This window comes from Chionomys nivalis, chromosome X, assembly GCF_950005125.1.
Source record: "Chionomys nivalis chromosome X, mChiNiv1.1, whole genome shotgun sequence".
Classification (NCBI taxonomy): domain Eukaryota; kingdom Metazoa; phylum Chordata; class Mammalia; order Rodentia; family Cricetidae; genus Chionomys; species Chionomys nivalis.
The window spans coordinates 54,759,170-54,784,206 of record NC_080112.1 but is presented as its reverse complement, the minus strand read 5'-3'; the positions used below and the strand labels follow the sequence as shown (position 1 = coordinate 54,784,206).

The window sequence follows — 25,037 nt, the reverse complement described above, 5'->3', positions numbered from 1 at the left end:
CCCTAGCAATGGTGCTGGGTCATCTGTAGGTCTCCAATGCTAGGAGGCATCTCTCAGTTTGTCTGGGTCTTATTCACCCAATTTAAACTGCCTCGCTGCCCTGGTATCACTTACATACTTGGTAGTTTTGAGCTCCATGTGTTAGATGCATTCCAAATCACCACTCATCATAGAGATCAAAAGGTTATTCTTTGTGTGATATAGCATGTACTCAGCAGAGTGGCTTGTGTCCCTCGCCATAAGCATTCACCTGCTCTTCTGGCCTGAGAGTTTAATTTAGTCTAACAACTTCTATACCACTGGTTCTCAGAACATATGCTAAAATATCCTCTCTCTCAAGCCAAGCCTGCTCCACTGTGCATTTGTACAAAACTTTGCAGTTAATCTAATCTAGGGTTTTATTTCCCTCTTATTTTCAAGACAGTTAACTGTGCAGGTCTATTGTGCTATTGTCTAAGTTACTTTTCATTTGCCGTAATATGCATATACACATGCCCATTAAAACTTTTTAAATATTAGTAGGTAGAATCACTCCTTTACCTTTACATTTTTGTCCATTAACAGATATTTTAAAACATTTTAAGAAAACAAAACAAACTAAAAAAAAAGAAGAATGATGCTAGATTGATAAAACTTAGTACATTTATACTAATTCTTTTGTCAGTCTTTCAACACATATAATAATCATGCCTTTAATTTGACAAATTGTTGGGAGGCTTAGAAATCAAAACTATTGAATTGTTACTTTCTGCACTCTTTAGAAACTGAAACTATAGCTGTCTGTCTTCACCCATTTACTCCTCCCCTGTCCTGTTTTTGCTTTTGATCCTTGAGATAGGATGTCACTGTATGTCCTGGAAAGTCCTATTGCCAAATGCAAGGCTTCTGGATAAGAGCTGCCACATCCAGCTGTTTGAGTCTTCCTTCATTCTCCTGCGGATTTGAGAGTAATACTGATTCCTTTTTTTTTTCCAGTTAGTGATTGTTTTTTCTTTTACATTTAAAAATAATTAACTAAGGTTTTTTTTTTTTTTCTTTTTTTCTTTTCTTTCTTTTTTTTTTTTTTTTTGGTTTTTCGAGACAGGGTTTCTCTGTGGTTTTGGAGCCTGTCCTGGAACTAGCTCTTGTAGACCAGGCTGGTCTAGAACTCACGGAGATCCGTCTGCCTCTGCCTCCCGAGTGCTGGGATTAAAGGCGTGCGCCACCACCGCCCGGCTTAACTAAGGTTTTCTAAAAACATATATTTTTTTGATATTTTAAATATTTCTCAACCATGATGAGGATTTCAAATACCGTATCCCTAGAAACTTTGCTCATCATGTTGAATTCTGTTGTTGAAAGTTTTCATTTTCTTCAACATACAGTAATTAGTTGTTTTCTTTACAGTTGAGAGCAAGTCATATTTATTGACCCATTATATTCATTTCCATATCCAGTATCATTGTTTTGAGGCTTACTCTTTTTCTGTAACCCAAGCTGGTCCCTAGTATGCTTGCCTCAGCCTGTCAAATGTTGACATTATGTATATATGCCACTACACCCAGCCCCAGCATCATTTCTTTGGTTCCATCCCTTTTATGTCCCCATTCAAATTTTGATTTTGTTCTTGATCCTTTTGTAATAAGAGTGTAGGATAGTAAGCCCATTCTTTTTTAGGCTTTTATTTGTTTTGTCCTCATTTAGGATAAGTATAAATTTTTAGTTTTTTCATATCCCTTATGATTGTTTGAGACATGGTCTTCCTATGCAGCGCAGACAGGTCACAACTTCTAAATCCTCCTCTTTCTGCCTCCTAAGTGCTGGAGTTATAGTCTGAACCACCACAGCTGGCCACTGGTACTAAGGAGAGCTCTGCTGCCTTGTCCGCTTAAATGTAGTTCCTGTACAGATTGTTTCTTTTATCTCTTTTGAGCTTTTAGCATGGCCTCTTTCTCTTCAGTGCTCTGGAGCTTTGTTGTATGTTCCTGGGTTTGGATTTGTTTTTATTTATCCTGTTAGGTACTTGGATTCCAATTCATCATCAGATCTGGAAAATTTCTCAGCAATTATCCCTTCAAATATTACTCCATTACTTCCTTCTTCTGGAGTTATTGTGGATGAATCTTTTAACCTTTCAGCCCATCCTGCATGTCTCTTAACTCCCCTGGTTTATATATATATATATTTAATCTCTTTGTTTCTCTGTGCTGCATCTCTGGTGAGTAACTCAGTATCTACCCTCTATTTCGAAATTCTGTCTTTGAAATAAACCTTAATACATAAAATCCATGTGGTTTTGCATTGTGAAATGTTAAGACACCTGAAGAAGTATGAATTAAGGCTGGAGAGATGGTTCATCAGTTAAGAGCATTGACTGCTTTTTCCGAGGACCCCATTATTCCAGCACTCCAGTCCCAGGAAATCTGATGCCCTCTTCTGGCCTCCAAGGGCACTGCATGCAGGTCAAACACCCATACAAGAAAAATAAAAACAGTTCTCAAAAAATGGATTAGGAAAGGAGAAGAATATGATAAAATATATTTAAGCTTAAAATTGCTTTAAAAATATAATAAAAATGAATTAAACTGCACTTTACATCTTCTCAAGTTATTACAAAGGGAATATGGTGTAATCTCTTCTCAAGTCTAGTAGCAGCACACCAGCAACCTCCAAGAGCCCCTTCCTGCCAGGCATAGTCACACTGGCCTCCCTGTCTCCTGAGATAAAGTGCCCTAAGTTTTAGTATCATCATTTCCTATGCTTATTTAGAGTTCTAAGACAAATCTGCCACCTCCAGCACTAGAGTTTAGTTTTACTTGATGATGATGTCTGAGACGTTAGAGGAGGTGGGGAAAGACAAAGAAGCATGAACATGTGCATTTTGAGTCTGAGCCCTGAATTCCTTGATCTGGCTTCTCTCGCTCAGTGTTATTCTTAGGGAATTTGCCCATGTCAATAGAGACAGCTGATTTTTCACTCTTTCTTATTGCTGCAGTTTTCATATAGACGTTGACACGTTTTTCTAAGAGTAGACTTTCTAGGCCATGGATTGTATATATTATCTCTTTGCTTACACGTTGCCAGCAGTTTGTCCCTGTAAGTTTGTGAGTTCTACCCCAGCAGCAGCAGAGAGACTCACTAATAGACTCATTTCAGTGTAGCTTGGAGCGTATCCCTTTCATTTCATATTTTTAGTTAAAGGATGTTTTGGGTTTGTTTTTCAAATCTAGCTGATTTTCTTTCTTTTCTCACTTGTTTCACAATGTCTTGTTTGTTTTGAGCAAGGGCCTTACTCTGTAGTCCCAGCTGGGCTCAAACTTCCAGCTTCCTACTTGAGCCTCCCAAATGTGTGCCACCATGTCTGGGTTTGCCGTTGTGATTTTCAATGGAAGTCATGCCCCAATTTGCTTTTTCAAATATTTTTAGCACTTATTTTAAGGTCTTTGTCAGACTGGAAGGAATTCTATTCCAGATATTAAGTTTTGTGGGTAAACTTTTATTATGGATTTCTTTATGAACAAAATTTCTTATTGCCAGTATCATCTTCCATTGGGCCATAGCCTTAGCCAATAAGTTGACAAGTGCTTATTTTCCACACCCCTACACAAATAGAGCTCTATCTAAATCTCTGGCTTCATGCATTGAGCCTGATTGAATTCCTTGTCCTGCACAAAACATTTCGGACAAGTTTCCTGGAGAGGAAGCAGTTTCTGGCTGCCACTCCTATTTCTTGACACACAGAGGGAAAGAAATGAGATACCATCATGCTTACAACTGCAGTCTTACTATGCGGCACACTTCCAGTCTCATCCGCATGAGTGTTCCTTTGTATTGAAGTCAAGGTCTGTTGGTTTATCTGTCTTTATTTTTGCCTGTTATCTTCTGTGCTTAAAACAAACAGCATTTTAAAAGTATGACTGACTACATTTATGTAAGCATCTCCATCATCTTCACTGCCAAGAGCCAAGTTTTTTTCTGTTTCTCCCAGACTGCTGGCAGGTGATTCTAGGCTTACTATTTCTAACTCTGTGACTTCTCACTTTATCTCATGTGAAAAGGAACTGGAGAACATGATCTGTATGCTATCCTAAAACTAGAGTCCGGTATCAAGCTATTTCGATTTGTCCCGCCCTTTCTGTTTAGAAAACATTTCTCCATGGTGGAAGAAAGTAGAACAAAGTAGGGCAGTTATGTGGCTCTGTCTTCCCTCTGTCATCTGTCAGTAGGACACTATCTTCCTGTCTTCCTGAAGCCAGCCTTTCCTTTTCCTCATTCTGCTTCTTTTTCTAAGTATTGTTTCTGAAAACAAACCTCCTTTGGGGGGCCTGTAATATGGCCATGAACTTGTTCTGAATTACAGCTTGAGACTTCCATGTTCTGAATTTACTTATTAAGACACAGGTTTTTTGAAAACTCTGTGTGTGTGTGTGTGTGTGTGTGTGTGTGTGTGTGTGTGTGTGTGAGAGAGAGAGAGAGAGACAGAGACAGAGAGACAGAGAGAGAGACAGAGAGAGAGCACGCACATGGCTGTGGTGGACATGACATAGCATGGGTGTAAGGTCAGAGGACAGCTTTTCTAAGTACTCGCCGAACCTCATCATAGACTTTCAGAGGCCAGACTGTTTTCTCCATTCCTCTATCCTATAAAAGAACGTAAACAAAACTAAATCCTATGTTAAGCCCGTATTTTTCTCCTTTTACACATAAGTGTTAGAGGCTTCTTTATATTCATTTACTAGCTTCTTTGTCTACCTCTACGTTGTGATTATCATGTTAATATTTATTGTCTCAGAGATTTTTATCTTTCTTGTGCAAGATTGTCCATTTTAGGTGGATGCCTCTGTAGTAGCCAATTATTTGATATATCGCCATATTACCACAAGGTTGAGGGACTTAAAATAACACACAGTTATTTCCGCCCAGTTCTGGGTATTCTATCCAGTATCTCAAAAGGCTGTAGTTAGGTGTGGACTGAGGGCTTATCTGGCATTTCATCTGCTGTCAGCCTGATAAAGGCTTTTTGGCAGAGTCTAGTTCCTGCTTCTACAAAGGGCTTCAGCTTCTTTCTAGCTGTCAGCTAGAGACCACTCTCAGCTTCTAGAGGCCACTTGTAGGCTCCGTGCCTTCTCAACTTGGCCCTCAACTTCCTCAAAAAATAAAGGGAAAGGGGGAGTCCCAGTGAGAGGAGAACAGTGGTCTTATGAAGGCGCAAGTCATAAACAATCCCACACCAGTTTGGAATTGTGATTAATAGGGTGGTATTTATTTAAAGGGGAATAAACTTACAGATCACCGTCCCAGACAACAGCCCTCTGCGCACGCAATTAGGAAGAAGTCTAGTCGCCGAACTGGAGCAGGAAGTAAAGAGAGAGAGGAGGGAAGTGGCCGCTTTTTTTAAAGGGAAAGATACCACGCCCTAATGGGCTGGTATCTTGGCGGCTATTGGCTGGAGGAGCGGAAGGACCTCCCGCAACAATCTTACGTCACATAACCACATCCATCTTTGCATAATCCTTCACCTTTGACTAGAAGCAAGTTAGGGGTTCCATTGTACCCGGGAATCACAAAAGAACATAAACATTAGGAATTACCAAAACTACATCAATTAAGAATATGAACATATGCCATTAATAAAGATTTTATGGACTTTTGTAATGTACATTCTTGGAGGGAGGAGGGTAGCTCAATTGTAAAGGTGCTTTCTTTAGAAGCATGAGGGCTGGAGTTTGATCCTCAGAACCCATGTGAGAAACAATTGGGCATTGTTGTTTGTTCTTGGCAGAGACAAGTGGTTTTGTAGGGCTTGCTAGCCAGCAATGCCAGCCTAATGTAAATAATACATTCACCTTGTCCTGTTATCTTTCACTTTTTTAATACCTCCTCAATTTTCTATTGAGTCTTCCGTCAAGTGCAGCTGGTGATGTTTAAATGCTTACATGCTCCTCTCCCAGTGCATTGAGACAGCCCTAGGGCCTGTTTGTAGGTGAGGCATTGCAAAGTCGCATCTTTGTATTTAGGATGCAATTTGTGGTAGCTTGAGAAAACACTGTTGGTTTCTTCTGTACTCTCTTTTCCTGTGCAACTTCAAAACATTATACTCTATTTTGCCTCCTGCCTCTGAATTCAGAAGACCATGTGTCTTTTTTAGATTCATTTTAATGAATTCATTAAACACATGTTCATGTGTGTTTGTCTGTGTAAGTGTCGGCAGGTGCTCAAAGAGGCCAGAAGAGGGCTTAGATTACTTGGGGCCAGAGTTGCAGGTGGTTGTGAGTCAGCTGATGCGAGTGCTGGAAACAGAACATGGGTCTGGAAGAGCAGCGAATGCTCTTAGCTGCTAACCATCTCTCCAATACCCTTACATGCTTTTTATTTCAAGGTTAAGAGGTTTATCTCATTTTTATTCATTTCTTTCAAGTCTAAACCATACTGTATATTATATCAAGATACAAACATTCTATTCTTGTTTCAGATACACATTTTAGCTACTTTTATTGTCACTTACTCACTGTATTTTCTCAATTAGAATGAAACGTCCCTTGACTCCTGAAAAGCAAAGCTTTATCGAGTGGCTGTGAGCACATATGCCACAGTGTAGGCGTGGGAGTCATAGGACAGCCTTCTCTCTAGTATGTAGATTCTGGGAGTTGGCTCAGGCTTGGTAGTCGGTGCCTTCATCTACTGAGTCACCTTGTGGGCCCTGTGGCTTTGGACTTTTGAAAGCATTTGCTTTAACTGAAGTAATGCTCTATAGTTGTCACCTTGTAATCAAAACCTTGGTTTCTCTTCTGCTTAAACCACATTACTTCTTTAGCTGCTTTTGCTGTTTCTTGTCACTTTTGTTTCTCAACAGGATCTTAGGTACCCCAGGTTAGCCTCTGTGTGCCACCATACCCGGCTGCGTTCTTTTTTCCTTTTTATTACATTTGTTTATTAATGTAGCTGCATGGCATGGCATGTGGGAGGTCAATTCTCACCGCCTGCCACGTGAGTCACAGGGATGGAACTCTGTGTAACAGGCTTGGTAGCAAGATCCTTTACCTTATGAGCCATTTTGTGACTCCAGAAAGTGGTTCCTCCACACCCATACTGTAGCACACACATATTAATAGTAATAATAACAATAATTTTATAAATTGTAGTTTAGATTTTAAACTCAGTACAAAAAAGAACTCAGTGATTTGAATATTGATGACAAGTGTAAATTTTACATTATGTTTTGAGTTAAATATACTTTAATTTTGATTTTCTTTTTATTTACTTTACCATTTAATAATTTTACATATAAAGTTATTGTATAAGGAAAAACTGTGTTATTCTTTGTGGTGATATATAGTGACTTCTCATAAAACCTGGTGGAGTAAATCAGAATATTCTCTGATTTATTTGCATTTTGGCAACTGACATCAAGAAGGAACATTTAGTTGGTTGGTTTTATTTTGTTTATTTATTTAGCATATATATTTGCATATATGTTAAATATATTTTTATATTTATATTTTTATTTATATTTAACATAATATTATTTAACACACACATACACACACACACACACATATATATATATATATATATATATATTGGTATTTTGCCTGCATACTTCCTTTTTATAGTGTCCAAGGAGGCCAGAAGAGGGCATCAGGTCACCTGAGACTTAGGTTTAGATGGTTGTAAGCTGTCATCTGGTTTTTAGGAAGCAAACCTGGGTTCTGTGAAATAACAGCCAGTACTCAACCTCTGGACCATTTCTCCAGTGCTTTTCTTTGATTTAAGGGAGGACCTCTAGTTCAAGCTGACTTCTAAGTCACTAACTGGCCCAGGGTGGCCTTGATCATCCTCACTCCATTCCCCAAGTGCTGGAATTATAGATTGCAACATGATGGCCAGTAGGACAACATGAAATTCATTAGGTTGCCCTGGTAACAGGTTCTTACCTTAATGTCATCTGATATTTGGTGTGGAATGACTCAACAGCAGTCATTTTATGGTTAGGACTTCAGAGCAATAAATTTGAATCCTTAAATAGTTTTTTATGTATTTTCTGCCTTCAAGATATGTTTGTTCGTCTGTTTTTGTAGGATTTGGGGTTGAACCTAGGACCTTAAACATGCTAGACAAGCTCTCTGCCACAGGGCTAAACCCTTGGTCTAATACACTCTTATAATTGCTTTATTGAGATGTAGTCCAAGCACCAAAACATCTCTCTTTTTTTTTTGGTAATATTCTCTACCTTTCTCTTTCTTTATTTTGTGGTTCTGGGAATGGAAAATAGGGCCTTGTGTATGCTAGGCAAATTATTCTACCAACAAGCTACAATTCTAGCCCCAAATTTACCTTTGTCATGTATATGAATCTGTTCTTTCTCATAGAATCATACATTTCTGCAAACAACAGCACAACTCCAGAATGCTTCATAATCCTAAAGAAAAGCCCCATTACAGCTCTATCCCATACCATCCAACCCTGCCCCATTCAGACCTAAGCAGCTATTAATCTACTTCTTTTCTCAATGAGTTTACTGATCTTGGCCATTTCATATACATGTAATCATAGTATATGCTACTGACAAAGATTAATGAAGCTAGTATTTATGTTTAGTAAGGACCTTGACATGTATTCTCATAGTAAGAGGCATGGTAGGTTGTTTAGATAAGTATTGTAATAGTTACCATCATTCTGTAGGTTAAAAAAATGGAGCTCAGTAAGCCTAGATCATTTATTTGAGATCACATAGCAATTAAGTACTAAAATCTCAACTCACATCTGACTAAAATTACATTTTTACCCTTATTTTTCCCTCCCAATCCCCTGGAGATTGACTGGGTGTAGGAGCGATACTAGAGATCTAACCCACTGCCTTATCCATGTGACACGTGATTGATTTCAAAAATCACTTATGTCTTCGCTAGATTTTTTTCCTGTGCTGTTAGATACATAAAATATACTTACATTTTTAGTGTGTCTCATTGCAGTAGTTTTGTGGATGATGTAAGGTTTTTTAATAGGTGACACTATGCATAAGTAGCTTATCATGTTATACAAAGATCAAACTGCTCAAACTATGAATGGCCACCTATTAGGATAGGTTCAAGGGTGCACTGGAAGAGTCCACTACTTCATGGTCTAGGTAAAACAGTTTGTATGAGAAATCATAGTTTTTCATATTTGTAGGGACCTCAAAATAGAATTGTTTGAAGGTTCTCCACTTAAAACTATCATACATACTAGAAAGGACAGAATGATCTTTTTAGTGGCAACATATATTCTATCTTGGATTCCTTTTCTCTTAGGGTTCTGTAGCTATAGCTGGTGCTGTAATCCGCTGGCTGAGAGACAACCTTGGAATTATTAAGTCCTCAGAGGAAATTGGTGAGTATGTTTTGTAACAAGTTAAAATGTAAAATAGGATCTCTATGAGTTCTGGGCCACCCTGGTCTACATAGCAAGTTACAGGGCAGCCATAGCCACATAGCAAGACTAAGTTTCAAAGGAAAACGTCTAAAGAATGAATGAAAAATGTTAATATTTTATCCCTGCAATCTGTAAATACTTACTTTGCCACTACCCTGATCTATGAATTATGTAAGACCCCTTATGTAAATTTGATCTATCCAGAAAAGACTATTTTATGAAGATTGATTGCACAATGAATTGGCGTAATTTGTGGTGGGTATTAATAAAGTGGTGAGATGGGACATAAAAATGACTCATGCATGAAACTGAACACCAAAGAGTGCTGCCTGGCTCGGCACGTGGAGCAGTGTAATTACCTTTATCTGATGAGAAGGAGCACTAACTTCTGGGTTAGAGTGAACGGTGAAACACTGGTACTTATAAATTAAGTATTAGTATGGCTGTATTCAGTCTATGGATAATTAGTTTGAACACAGCTAGTCATCTACCTGTTTAACTTTACCTCCTGAAGGTAAGACAACCAGAAATGCATTTCTGGTTAGGCGCCAGAGGCAAAACCAACTCATCTCCTAGTCAAAGAACTTCAAAATCATAGAAATGGGGCTGGGGACAGTAAGTAAAGTGTTTGCAGTGCAAGAACAGGGGTCTAAGTTTGGTCCCCAGAATCTATGTTGGGAAAAAAAAAACTAGCTTGCTGGCTTCTATATCTAATCCCAAGGCCGGTAGCTGCAGACGTGTGGATTCTTAGGGCTGGCTGTCTCAACATTCTAGCATTTGTGACATGTTATAGGCCAGTGAGAAGCGTTGTCTTAATGAACAAGATGTACATCTCCCAAGTTCCAAGCATTGAGGTTGACCTCTGGCATCTACATACATGCACACCCTCACTGTGTACACACATACAACAAACATACACATGGAAATGAACAAAAATACCTAAAGGAAATGATTCCAGTTTCTTCAGCTCATTTTTTGGTGGGGGCAGTCAATGAAGGGGAAATGTTCTTATTGTTCTTATTTAGCATTCTTTTGTAATTAGTGACACTTTGTTGTAATTTTTTGTAATTAGTGACACTTTGTTGTAATTTTTTGTAATTAGTGACACTTTGTTGTAATTTTTGTAATTAGTGACACTTTGTTGTAATTTTTTGTAATTAGTGACACTGTTGTAATTTTTTGTAATTAGTGACACTTTGTTGTAATTTTTGTAATTAGTGACACTTTGTTGTAATTTTTTTGTAATTAGTGACACTTTGTTGTTGTTGTTTCCCAGCCTTCCGGACTCCCAAAATAATCACACAAAAACTATATTAATTAAATCACTGCTTGGCCAGTTAGCTCTAGATTCTTTTTGACTAACTCTTAAATCTTAATTTAACCCATTTCTAGTAATCATATATTGCCGCGAGGCTATAGTTTACTGGGTAAAGTTCAAGCGTCTATCTCAGGAGGGGATGCATGGCTTCCCCTTCTCCTAATGTCACCTTTCTTCTCCCAGCATTCAGTTTAGTTTTCCCAACCTAGCTCTGTTCTATCCTATCAGGCCAAGCCAGTTTATTAACCATTGGTATTCATAGCATACAGAGGGGAAACCCCATCAACACTAATGAACTAGAAATGAAAGATCCTGATGTAAATTTGAAAGTATATATATTTATTTAACAAAGCAAGATACTGATTTGATTTTCTTTTTGCCTTTCTTTCTCCTTTTTAATACTAGAAAAACTTGCTAAAGAAGTAGGTACTTCTTATGGGTGCTACTTTGTTCCAGCATTTTCAGGGTTATATGCACCTTATTGGGAGCCCAGTGCAAGAGGGTAAGTATGTCTATAGTTACAAGTAATTTGTTACATATTTTAAAATGGCTAGAAAAGAGGCTATTAAATGTTCCTATTACAAAGATAAGATAAATGCATGGAGGGCTAGGCTTGCTTCATTGCACATTTTATATATACATGTCTCCGAACCTCTAACAACACTTCATTAATATGCACAGTTATTATGTATTAATTGAAAAGTAAATGATAATAAAAGACATGAAAGTAGAGAAAGGGGATTTTTTTTTTTTTTGGTTTTTTCGAGACAGGGTTTCTCTGTGGCTTTTGAGCCTGTCCTGGAACTAGCTCTGTAGACCAGGCTGGCCTCGAACTCACAGAGATCCGCCTGCCTCTGCCTCCCCAGTACTGGGGTGTGCACCACCATCGCCCGGCAAGAAAGGGGATTATTAAGAGTAAGAGAATAATAGATTGAATATGGTCAAAAAAACACTATGTAGATGTATGAAAATACCATAATGAATCTCATTAGGTTTAACTAATATGCTAATAAAAATTAATGGCAATACTGAAAGAAGAATAGGGCTGACAATATGTATTGAAAGGTCTTGGCTGTTTACTAAATTAGTAACTAATTATTTTCTATTTTGACCTGTACATTGTAGATGAGCACACTATCTAAATGAATGTGATTTGATTTTATGTTAATATCATCTGTTCTGTTAGATCACAGCTATTGCCACCTGTGGATATAGGGTTACGGACTATAAGAACATTCTGAACTACTCAGTGAATATATTCAATTTTCTTTTTTTGTTTTTTTTTTTTGTTTTTGTTTTTCGAGACAGGGTTTCTCTGTGGCTTTGTAGCCTGTCCTGGAACTAGCTTTTGTAGACCAGGCTGGTGTCGAACTCACAGAGATTCACCTGCCTCTGCCTCCCAAGTGCTGGGATTAAAGGCGTGCACCACCACCGCCCGGCTCAATTTTCTTTCCTGCCTACATTTCTGTCTATTGAGTTCACTCTTTACATTGTTGGGACATAAGATCAATCAAGTGACAGAGCACTCCTTTAAGTCATTGTCTCTATACTTATAGATTATTGCATCTCTCAGTCCTCATCAGGGAAGAGGTAGTTAATACAGAAAAGAAGCATCAATAAAGTGCTCAGTTATAAATGGGACCCCCTCCCCAAAGAGGGAAGGGCCATGGAAAGAGAGAGGGCAAAAGGACTGTAAGAGCCAGAGGCTGGGGAAGAAAAAAAGAATCATTGATTTATTTATATCTTTCTAGTCTGAAAATCTTTTATGTGTATTTTAGGATCATCTGTGGACTCACTCAGTTCACCAATAAATGTCATATTGCTTTTGCTGCATTAGAAGCCGTTTGTTTTCAAACCCGAGAGGTAATGAATATAAGCCTATTTTTCTTATGCTTGATCCTTTTTATCACCCTTAAATTAAATATTCATTATATATTTATGCCTTAAATTATATATTTATGCCTTAAATATGTACTTAAAGTGTTCCCAATTGAAAACTGAAGCCCACATAGACAGTACTCTCAATACAAGTGTGCCCTCTCTCCTCTGCCAAGTCTCATTATCTTATAAATACCCTCATCACTACCCACTGGGCATCTTATGTTGGAGAGAAGGCTGGGTAGTAGAGTAAGCAGTACATATTAGGCAAAGGAAAGAACACAAATGTAGACATCAGCACAGGAGACGAAGATGCCAAATCGAATGCTTAGCTCACTGAATAGAAGGGTGGGTAAGGAAGCATGAAGCCAGAAAAGGTTGGTTGCAACCAGATCGAGGAGGGTTCAGAAGATCAGAAAACAGTGTCTCAGTTTCATTCTTGCTGGCTTTGAGAAATACTCCCAGGTTTGTGTGTGAAGGGTTGCCATTTTTAGACATGTTACTATGAAGTAGTCTCATCATGCTAATTGCATTGGTTTATTTAAGATTTTGGATGCCATGAACCGCGACTGTGGAATTCCACTCAGTCATTTGCAGGTAGATGGAGGAATGACCAGCAATAAAATTCTTATGCAGCTACAAGCAGACATTCTGTATATTCCAGTAGGTTAGTAATCCTTCACTCCTTTAAACCCCAGAAGTAATCATGTTGGGAAGAACTGATCCTTCAGGCATGTATAACTACAAAATTCTTGACATAGCTTTCTCCTCTCAGTGAAACCATCCATGCCTGAAACGACTGCTTTAGGAGCTGCCATGGCAGCTGGAGCTGCAGAGGGTGTTGGTGTTTGGAGTCTCGAACCTGAGGATTTGTCAGCTGTAACAATGGAGCGGTTTGAACCTCAGATCAATGCTGAAGGTATAGTTAAAGAATAAAACTTTTTTAAAAAAATAATTCTCCTACCCATTTCCTCTCTTCCAGAGTCATTACTCCTCCTTTCCCTTCAGAAAGGGCAGGCCTCCCAAGGATATCAACCAAGCATGGCATGTCAAGTCATAAGTAAACTAGGCACATCCCTTCATATTAAGGTTGGATGAGGCATCCCAGTAGGAGGAAAAGGGTCCCAAGAGCAGGCAAAAGAGTCAGAGACAGTCCCCATCCCACCATTAAGAGTCCCACAAGAACATCAAGCTGCACACTGCAACATATATGCAGAGAATGTAGGTCAGACCAATTCAGGGTTCCTGATTGTTGGTAGACTCTCTATGAGCCCCTGTGAGCCCTGGTTAGTTGATTTTGTGGGCTATGTTCCTCTGGTGTCTTGACCTCTCTGATTCCTACAATCCAAGGAAGGATTGTAGGATTCCCTCTTCTCCAGGATTTCCCAAGAAGAGCTAATATCAGTTCTCCTCAAATTATTCCACAACATAGAAACAGAAGGAACATTGCCAAATTCATTTTATAAGGCCACGGTCATCCTGATACCCAAACCCCACACAGGTTCAGCAAAGAAAGAGATTTACAGACTAGTTTCCCTAATGAACAGTGATGCAAAAACACTCAATAAAATACTCACAAACCAAATCCAAGAACACATCAAAAAGATTATCAAGCATGATCATGTAGGCTTCATCCCAGAGATGCATGGATGGTTCAACATTAGAAAATCTGTCAGTGTAATTCATCATATAAACATTCTGAAAGAAAAAAATGATCATTTCATTAGATGCTGAAAAAGCCTTCAACAAAATCCAACATCCCTTCATGATAAAAGTCTTGGAGAGGTCAGGGATACAAGGGACATACCTAAATATAATAAAGGCAATTTACAGCAAGCCCACAACCAACATCAAATTAAATGGAGAGAAACTCAAAGCGATTCCACTAAAATCAGGAATAAGACAAAACTGTTCACTGTCTACATATCTATTCAATATAGTACTTGTAGTTCTAGCTAGTGCCATAAGACAACCAAAGGAGATCAAGTGGATACAAATTGGAAAGGAAGAAGGCAAAGTATTACTATTAGGGGATGATATAATAGTATACAAAGGCAACCCCCAAAATTCTACAGGGAACTCCTACAGCTGACAAACACCTTAATTCAAAAAATCAGTAGCCATCCTTTATACAAAATGACAAATGGGCTGAGAACAAAATCAGGGAAACAACATCCATCATAATAGCCACAAATAATAGAAAATATCTTGAGGTAACTCCAACCAAGCAAATGAAAGATCTGTATGACAAGAACTTCAAGTCTTTGAAGAAAGAAATTGGAGAAGATTTCAGAAGATGGAGAGATCTTTCATGCTCATGGATTGGTAGAATTAACACAGAAAAAATGACCATCTTACCCGAAGCAATCTATACAGACTAAAAGCAATCCCCACCAAATTCCAATACAATTCTTTACAGACCTTGAAAGAACAATACTCAACTTCATATCAAAAAACAAAAAAGGATAGTTAAAACAGTCCTGTACAATAAAAGAACTTCCAGAGGTATCCACCATCCCTGATAAAATCTGGATGGTCTTAGCATAAAAACAGACAGGTTAATCAATGGAATGGAATCAAAGACCCAGACATAAATCCACACACCTATTGACAAAGAGGCCATAAATATACAATGGAAAAAAAGAAAACATCTTTAAAAACAGTGCTGGTTTAATTGGATATTGGCATGTAGAATACAAATATAGAATAAATCTTTTAATGGAATACATTGAAAATAACCTTCATGTGGGGAAATTTTTACCCTTTGTTGGCTCCTAAGCATATTGGGTTTCCCCAGCAAGAATGAATGAGGGGAAATGGGTCCTCTCTATATTATTTAGGAGAATGATACTGCTACTTCAATTACAAAACAAACAAAAAACCTAGCCTGACAAGCTGCCAATGACAGCTTTTAGATTTTTAGGGTGTTTGTTCTTTTACGTGAGAAGGGAAAGCCAGATGGGGTGACACTCACCTATAATCCCAGCACTCAGGAGACAGAGGCAGGCAGATCGTAGGCCAGCAAGGACAACATGGTCTCGGGGAAAACTAAACAAAGTGAGAAGGGAAATATACTCTATTAACTAGTCCTATGCAGGAGGGCAGCATCATTGTTCATTTTTGTGGACTTTTTGTATTTTCACCTTAAAAATTCTACCTTAAGATGCTAGGGATGGGGTAGTTATGATTTGAATCTTGTGAGCAATCAGTATTTGCTAATTCCTTCAACTGGACCAAAGTCAAATCTGATTTCTTCACATCGTACTTTACCTCTCTCTCCATGTCAACCACCCCCAAAAAGAAGAAAAAGTAAATCAATAGGATTTTCCTTTTCAGATCACCCCGACTTTCTTGTGACTAGTTTGTCTTCATAGCAGATAGCCTGTCTCCCAATCTCCCTTAGCCTCCTGCTAAACTGCCATCACGCATCCTTCCTCTGGCCTCTAAGCATCTCATGAGCTCACTGCCAGTCACCACCAGGTGTGAATTACCAAGTCTGCCATCCAGTAAAGACTCACTGTGGTTGAACATGAGCTATTAGGAGCCTTGAGTAAACCTTAAGTGTTCAACTTTGACCACCTCCACAAACTACATCTCATGCATGTTTCCCCTGATTTTAATTCTAGAAAGTGAAATCCGTTACTCCACCTGGAAGAAAGCTGTGATGAAGTCCATTGGTTGGGTTACAACTCAGTCTCCAGAAAGTGGTAAAATGTCTTTATTGGCTGTTATTGACAGTTTTTATTTTATTATTGATATTTTTTCCTAGTGCATTAATTTATTTAAGTATCTGGATGCTTGTACTAAGCCAGGCCACTCTGAAAAAAAAGGGTTATCCTATATCTAGTGTTCCTCACATTTGAAACAAAGATGGAAACTACAGGTTACTATGCGCACCTCACTGGAGCCTGTTGATTTCTGCCCGGCATGTCAATGAATAACTGAATTTTCCAAAAGTAAAATTATTACTTCTGGTTCCTTCCTTAATGAAAAAATCAACTAGACTCTTTTATTTTCCCTCTCCCTGATCACATGTACCTTTTTGGGAGGCTTTTGTTATCACCTGAAGCAATAAAGAAGTATATTCAGTCCTAGACACTTAACCAAAGTATTCAGGTTGAGTAAACCATTTTGAAGTGTGAATTCCTATGAACTCAGAGAAGAGGAAGTAAACTAAATATAGCAAGTTGGAAGTTTTGTAATTGAGATGCTATTAGCACAAAATAAAGAACATTTTTATTTTTCAAATCACTTAGGCAAGAAAGTATTCAGGTGTAGTAAACGGCATAAATAGCTCTAGGCTGCCTTTGACTCAGGATTACAGTCCTTATCTACTCAAGATATGGAGTAAAATGAATAGCATACTTTATTAGGGAAAAGTTTATAAATAAAGTATTAGTTGGCTTCCCAGCTTACAGTGAGTATAGAACCAGTTTTAACACTTGTGGCTTTTAGTAGACACTTTTAATTCACTGTGATCTGTATGTTTTAGCCCTAGATGTTCCTTATTAAAATTGTTCCCTTCTCCTCTTAATCAAATTTAATATGCTTTTGGTTTTGAGACTGGGCCTCTTTTTTTCCTTTCTATTTTTGTTAAATATTTGTTTGTTAAGTCTCATGTATATACCACAGGCTCACAATCATCTTGCCTTTCTAAGATGATGGATTAACTCATTTTTGCTAAGACTGCAATTTTGAGATCCTTGACAGTTACATTTCTCTGTCAGAAACACTACTCTTTAGCACCCTCCTGGTTGCTATGTCAGCCAGAACAAATGTGGACTCTGATTCCTTTGCTTAGTCCCCTAAGTCAATGCTATGCAAAGTTGGGTGTGTGATTTCTTGGACTAGTTGAATTTTTGTTAATGATACAACCATCCTGGCTTCCTCCTTCCTTCTCTACAGCTTGTAGATACATTTTTCTTTACTACCTGTTAAAAATATAATATTAACTTCAATATTTCCACAAAAGCAATGGATCATTTTTCATTTATGTTCCTTATTGTGAATGAATTTTCAATACTTGAACAAATGAAAAAATTAAACAAAATTTGAATTTTTTAAGAAATATTTTTAGTTTAATTTTTCTTTCCTTCTTTGTATGTAGTCTCATATAGCCCAAGCCGGCTCTGAACTTACTGTGTAGAAGCTTGAACCTGGGATCTTGTTGTCCCCATGTCTGTTGGGATTACAGATATATGCCATTATGCCCAGCCTTAAATTTTTACATCTCTTTATTTTGTGCTGCCAGCATCAATAGTAAGGGTATTTTATTTGTCAAGTTTCAATTATTTTTCAATACTAAAGACTGAACCCAGGGCATACACATTGGTGAGTGCCGTATCTCAGCTCTCCTTTTTTTCTTTTTATATATTTTATATTCGTTCTTTAAAAAACTAACTTACAGAGTAATGGATTCCATTCTGCCTAGCCATATTTTTACTTTATATCTTGAGAGAGGACTTCATTTCAGGATTTCATTCAGGAGGCCCTTGAACTCATGCTGTAGGCCAGCCAGTCTTTCAAATTACTGATTGTCCTGACCCATACTCCAAGATTAAGTCTTCACCACCAGACCCAGCTCTTAATTTTAGTTTTGTTGCAGTTATACCAATGATTCAAAATATTTTAGTAGTTTTATGAAAACATTGAAATGTGCGGTGTCTAGGAGTACCTCTAAGCTGTACAATTATCTCAGAATCATATTTAAGGTTTTGCTAAATGTGTTCCTTTAAACAATATAAATTATATAATAGCAGCTTGTATTCTGTATAAACTATATGATAATAGCAGTACAGATAGAGCCCTAACCTAATTTAACTTAACTTTAATTTAACTTATGGGAAAAATATTATATCAGTAATTTACAAAAGAGGTTATCATTGCTGAAGCCACCAAATTTTTTTGTTTATAAACATGTTTGAATGAAATATAAACAATTAAAATATATTAAATATGATTATTGTATAACTAATAATATTAATAACACAATCATTTATATCAATATACTAATATTATAGATAACATTAGGACATAATTTTTAATTTTTTTTTAAATTTTCAAGACAAGGTTTCTCTTTAGCTTGAAACCGTCCTGTAAGTTGCTCTGTAGACCAGGCTAGCCTTTAACTCACATAGATCCGCCTGTCTCTGCCTCTGCTTCTCATGTGCTGGGATTAAAGGTTTGTGACACGACTGCCAGGCTTTATTTTTAAGATTTTAGATAATAGTAATGAAACCTAGACCAGGCTGGCCTCAAACTCACAGAGATCCGCCTGCCTCTGTCTCCGAGTGCTGGGATTAAAGACATGCGCCACCACACCCAGCAGTATCTTACTGTGTAGCCCAGAGTGGACTCAGACTTATGATCCTCCTGCCTCAGCTTCCAAATGGGTGGGATTATAGGTGTGAGCCACCATGCCCAGCTCAGGATTTTGGTAGTTTTAGAGCAAGTCTGTTAAAATGACTTTACTTTGGACTTACAACACATGAAACACTTTGAAAATAGTTCAAATTAGTTTGAATATATTGTACAGGTTTAAGTACATAAAATATGAATTTCTTATATGTAAATATGAATACCTATGTAGCATATATGTGTGGTTATCCCACTGGAGAAGAAATATCTTCATCAAATGGGTACCACCTAAATTGAGAGGAGCTCCACAGATCTTTTTGTTGTTCTTTTGTTCTTCTTTTTGAAACAGTGTCTCAAGTAGTACAAGTTAGCCTCAGATTCACTGTGTAGTTCATGTAGTTCATGGATGACCGTGAACTTCTGGAAAGTATGCCTCCAACTCTACCACCTCATTTTTGTGGTGTTGGAAATTGAACATTTTGAGCTTTGTGCATGCTGGGCAGGTGTCCTATATTCCTAGGCACAGTCCCGAGACCTTGTCATATCAGAACTCACTGTAGGGACATCAGAAAATTCAGTTATTGTAAGTTACAGCTGATGGCTTTCTTTAAGAGAACCAGACATTTTCGTTTCTAAAATCAAGTGAAAATATGGTCTTTACAAATATGGAAATAAAAATATTTGCTTGGCATTTGAAACCTAACAGACAGTGACAGAATAAGCAAAATAGCTTATTGACCTCTCCTGAAAATGCAGTTTCTAAGGGAAAAGAAATACGTGATGAGAGGAAGAAAGCCCTCTTCCAAAATAGAAACAACAATCTTAAGACTACATTACATAAACTGTGCTCGGGGGAATCCCTACCTGACAGATTGGAAAGATGCCCTGTCTTATAGCTGTACTTTCATAACTCTGGGGAATTTCCTTATGTTCTGGGGTCTGGAAGCGTAGCTTAAAAGCCCTAGGTTAATTTTTAACAACCCAAAATGTGTTAAATAGTTTAGATTCATTGTGTGTAGAGGAGTGTGCGTGTGCACACACATGTATGTGTATAGGTCAGAGGACTCCTTTGTGGGGTTTTTTTTTTCCTTCCACCTTTAGAGGGGTACTGGGAATCCAGGTGTGATTGCCAGGTTTGCACAGAAAGCACTTTCCCCCTCCCCACTGAACCATTTTGCCAACTTCTGGGCACAAGATTTTTAAATTTAAGGAGAACTTTGGTCGCAAAAACAGTCCTGTTCTCCATAATATAATTAAGTTGCATTAGACCATTTAGCTTCAGCAGTGCTCCAGATTTGTTTCATTATACACCAAAATCTATTTTGACACGAGACCAAATCAGTGTTTAAAACATAAAAGACCTGGGTGTGGGAAAGGTACTTAAGAAGTGAGGGAGTGCTACTAAGGGCAGGATGGAGATTAGGGAGGGTGAGAGCTTAGAGTGATCAAAATGCACTTCACATATGTATATATGGGATTGTCAAAGGACGAATTCAGCCCAACTTATTTATAAAAAGAGTTTTGAACTCATCTAAAATAGACTAATGAAACCTTTCTAATACACTTGGGTGAATTGTACTGCTCAGTTACTGTAATTGGGAGAAGAATCTAGAAAGCACAAACCAACAGCCTCCCAAAAAGCTCTCTTTGGCTTTGCCAGTGGAAAGCTGATGTTGGCTATATGTGTTACATTCTTGGCTACTTGTGGCATGCTATCTGTATTGTTCATTAACTTTCATAAGCCTCGATATTGATTATATTTTTGATTTGAAGTAGTAACTCTTTGCTAGCTTTTATGAATATGCTATTTTTATAACTTGTTTTGCTCTCATGTGATTCTTAACATAAATATTGTAATTATGTGTCTCTCTTTTGGTTTGCTTGGCTGGAATCCCCTTCTACTTGGATGACCACAGGTGACCCTAGTATCTTCTGTAGTCTGCCTTTGGGCTTTTTTATAGTGAGTAGCATGGTAATGTTAATCGGAGCAAGGTACATCTCAGGTTAGTTACTCTTTCAATTAGACAACTTTTATTAGTTAGCTTGAATGTGTTTGTTTGTAACTCAGCGGAAAGCTTTTAGTGTATTTCTTTCTTCCTATGTTAAAGAAACCCAGACATCAATTAGAGGCATAATTAGTTATATCAGTTCATCTTTGCAGACAGTTAGAATTAAGGGCTGTGACTTTGCTGAAATACTTTTATCAGATGATTTCATTGAAAGTCTACATGCTGCTGTCAGCTGTAGCAATAAGCAAAAGCAAAAAGTACAAATGTTAATTTTTAACTGAAAGGAATTTCAGAATGACTGAAGAAAGTTAAATTGTAAGGTTGGCATTAACCATCTTGGTTTTAAAATGTGCATAACTTTTCAAGACTTCTGAAAATCTTTGCAGTATGTCTTAGTCGAGCCATTCTTCCAAGAATTTTGGTCAGAGCTTGTTAGCTGAGTTCTGTAAAACTCTAAAACTGGGAAAGATATTCAGTTACTTTTACTTGAATACATTTTGTGAAGTCTTTTAAATTATTAGTTAAATAAATTAGGGTTGAAATAAAATGGAAGTATTCTTTGCAGAATAGTTCTTACTGAATATTCATATAAAAGTAATGGTTCAGTAATGTTATGAAATGTATAGTACCACCAGTATTAATTTAAACAGAATTGACATTTGGAAGCTACTTGTAGCCATTCTTTAATTTTTCGTCAGGTTTATATTTTAAATGGAGATTACTTATTTTGAAACATGTTTCTATGTTTCAATTTTTATATTTAGAGGAAAAGCTAAATTAATTCTTGTATTCGATATGGTGATGCCTGACCTTGGTTTACGATATAAAATTTAAGCATCATTCATGAGAAGGAACACGTGCCTATGGAAAGCTGACCAGCATATCTTTAAGTTGGCACCATTAGTTTAATGCCATATAGAAGCATGAATCAAAAGTTTTTATCACCACAACATTGGATTATATTTTAAGTAATGCGAAACTGAGTTATTTGCATGAGAATTTAAAGCTAGGTTGTATAAGCTTTTCTGTATTCCTCATATTCAAGCATACTCAGGATAAATTTTTTCAAATCACCTACTTCTGTACCAACGATTCCTTATTTTTGGTATTGATACTAATATGCTAAAGGCTCTGTCTACAAAAGCATGTAACAGAAGTAGCAGATATTTCTTCCCTTTTTGCTTCTGAGGGATGTTTGCCAGAATAGTCAAAACATTGCCCGGAGAACTTTAATTTAACTTTGCAAAGATAAGTGCTGTTTTAGAAAATGTTTTATTATCCTGAGTATTTTTGGTATATGATGATGACCTAGAAAAGATGAGGAAAAGAATCATAGCTGAAACCCTTCATTGATTTTGTTGCGTTTTATTTCTCTTTTGATACTATGATAGCATGAAAAGTCCTAAACTCTATGGAAACAAAAACTTGTAGTGTGTCTTTAAGCTAAATTATACATTAAATATCAAAAGTAGTTGACTTCTGAAATGTACATAGTCACCATCTATAGGCCTTCTTTTTGGTGACATCTACTGAGATTAGTTACCAATAGTGGTAATATTTGCTAAGGAGCTGGCCCAGTTACTTTTGTTGCTCCATAACTATTAAGCATCATATAGAAATAACGGATTTGTTATATAGAAAGTATGTAATTAGTAGCTCACATAATTGAATAGCATGTATTAACTCCTGAAATGCATATATGCCTTATTGACTATTATGGTTTTTGTCCCTCTTTAGGTATTCCATAAATAATACCACCTCATGGATTCCCAAGATGCAAGCTTTTTATATAATGAGAAAATCTGACATTTCTGTCTCATAATGTAATGACGTTATTCATAGCCTCTGATTTTTTTCACAAACCGCCTGCTGCATGATCCTCCAAGTAGACCTATGGCTTGAAATAAAGAAAATGCAGCGGAAAGGATGCTCCAGAAACATTTAGTGTTGTTGTTTAACGTTGACAGACAGTTAAGGTTGGGCCAGTTACCTTTGGGGCTGAGCCCTCCATTGTAATCCTGTGGTATTCCCTCTAAGGTCTAGGATGAGTTCATATCCTGTCCATTGGAATCGGTCATCCAGTATATTCAGACGCTAGTGAACCGGGATTTGATCCTCTTCACGGCAGATGTCTGAGGAAGGGGCTGCTATTAACTTCTTCACAACAAGTGGCTTTTTGCTTGTTTGTTTTTAACAGATCAAATGTCTTCCTTTCTACATGTTAGAAGACCACAACATCACTGAATATTTCAATGGAAACGTCTAAGGAATTATTAGATAATGATTTGCTGTTCTGATAACTTGAACATTTTCTGAACAGTGTTTGCCAAAATTAAAAATTTTGGGGTGTTTTACACTGTCTCACTAATTATCATGGATTTCTGTCTGAATCTTACAGAATAGAACACTTTCTTTTTCTGGTTATTTTTTTCATCTCTCCTTTTTATATTTTTTATTCTGTACGTATAACATACATGCCTATATATTTTATATACTGAGGGTAGCCCATTTCTAAATCAAGAGCACATTATATGCAGTAAGTTATAACAGGGCTGCTCTTAAGTGGACTACTATGTATATAAATTTGGGAGAGGGGCAAGCTGTATACATTTTTGGGCGATGATTATGAATATTATTTACCAGGAGAAATTTTTTCTTATAAAATACATTTGAAATTAAGTATATATTCAATTTCAATAAAATAAAATATGCTATATTGTGATTTCAACTATATTTCTTATACTGTACCATTTAGTTATCTCAGCTGGAAGGAAAAGCAACTGTGGCGTGTAACGGTGAATACTGTTCTCAAACATGAGTGCTAGTCCAAATAAAATTTTGCCTTTGAATTGATGTCTTCCATATTTGGGACCCTATTGAGGAACTGTCATGAATTTACAAAACTAAATAGAAAGAATATGTGAATAAAACCAATAATCTCTTTCAAATGTTATTACCTGTTAGCAAGATGTTCTTGTTTTCTGATATGACAGAGAACCATCTCTCTTTAATGCCATAACTGACAAAAATTGTCATTGCAAATGCCTCGCAGTGAAATCAGGAACTTTGCAAATATTTTGAATTATTTCTTATAACTCGCTAATTTAATTTCCTCACATCAGGTTTTAAAAACATATGTGTTTTGTAGTGATAATGTAGTAAGAAAATAATGCTGCCTAATTATTTTATTTTCTCAGTTTGGAATGGAAAATATTGATATACTAATAGAAAAAGTTTTATTTGAAGTTGATGGTAGATTATATTTACTGTTCGAATTATGCTGTTCCTAATTATTGAATCTTCTCGGTTTTGCTGATATGGCTGCTACCTAAGTGGCATAAATCTCGAAAGGTACTGTGAAATTATTACGGCAGTGATACTTTTAGACCTGACTTATTTCTACAAAGGCAGGTTGAGCTGATTGTATATAATTGTGCAAATCTCTGTTCAATAATTTTAAGATAACATTGATTTTTTTACAAAATGCAAGATTTATAAGTGTTTGAAATTGTACCCATTGATAATTAATGGTAAATTTACTTCAAATAAATTCACCCCTTATTTCTTATTTGCATTTTTTATTTACAGATGAAAGTTCAGTTAACAGAGATGTTTCAGCAAACACGAAAGGCACCTTTTAGCACTTGTTCACGCACACTGAGGAGCTAAGTAAAAGCAGAAGTAGAATGATGAACACCTTAGGACAGACTACACAGTTTCTACCTCAGCATCTCCAGAAAACACATTTTCAAGGCCAGTGGTCATTATCGGTAGACTCTCACCTGACTGAAACCTACATATCTATAGACTTTATTTTTTGCCTCAGCTTCTATCTGCCTGGGTTAGTTAGCGGGGTCTGACACCATTGTTCTTTCTTACTGCCAACATCTCAATATTTTGTTCTACAATTGATCCATAAGATAAGCAATGCATTAATGTTTCTTCATTGGTATCTTTTAAACCTTTTTTTTTTTTTGAGACAGGGTCTTGCTACATAGCCTTGAATGCCCTGTAAATTGCTATGTATACCAAGCTGGCCTTGAATTACAGAGATCTGCCTGCCTCTCTCTTCCTACTCCTGAGAT

General features: G+C 37.0%; 1 protein-coding gene across 3 annotated transcripts in view; it reads left to right on the top strand.

Annotated features, from left to right (window-relative positions):
• The window catches only part of Gk (glycerol kinase), an 80,579-nt gene extending 56,082 nt beyond the window's left edge, over positions 1 to 24,497 (top strand). For 2 of the 3 annotated variants that reach the window (XM_057759755.1, XM_057759754.1), the window contains 8 exons: positions 9,270 to 9,348; positions 11,114 to 11,210; positions 12,487 to 12,571; positions 13,133 to 13,253; positions 13,362 to 13,505; positions 16,213 to 16,293; positions 20,860 to 20,946; positions 22,690 to 24,497. In XM_057759755.1, coding sequence (XP_057615738.1) covers positions 9,270 to 9,348; positions 11,114 to 11,210; positions 12,487 to 12,571; positions 13,133 to 13,253; positions 13,362 to 13,505; positions 16,213 to 16,293; positions 20,860 to 20,946; positions 22,690 to 22,700 — 705 coding nt within the window. In that variant the 3' untranslated portion in view covers positions 22,701 to 24,497. The remainder of the gene's footprint in view (positions 1 to 9,269; positions 9,349 to 11,113; positions 11,211 to 12,486; positions 12,572 to 13,132; positions 13,254 to 13,361; positions 13,506 to 16,212; positions 16,294 to 20,859; positions 20,947 to 22,689) is intronic. The other variant, XM_057759756.1, reaches the window with a different exon arrangement.
• Positions 24,498 to 25,037: the final 540 nt, after the last annotated feature.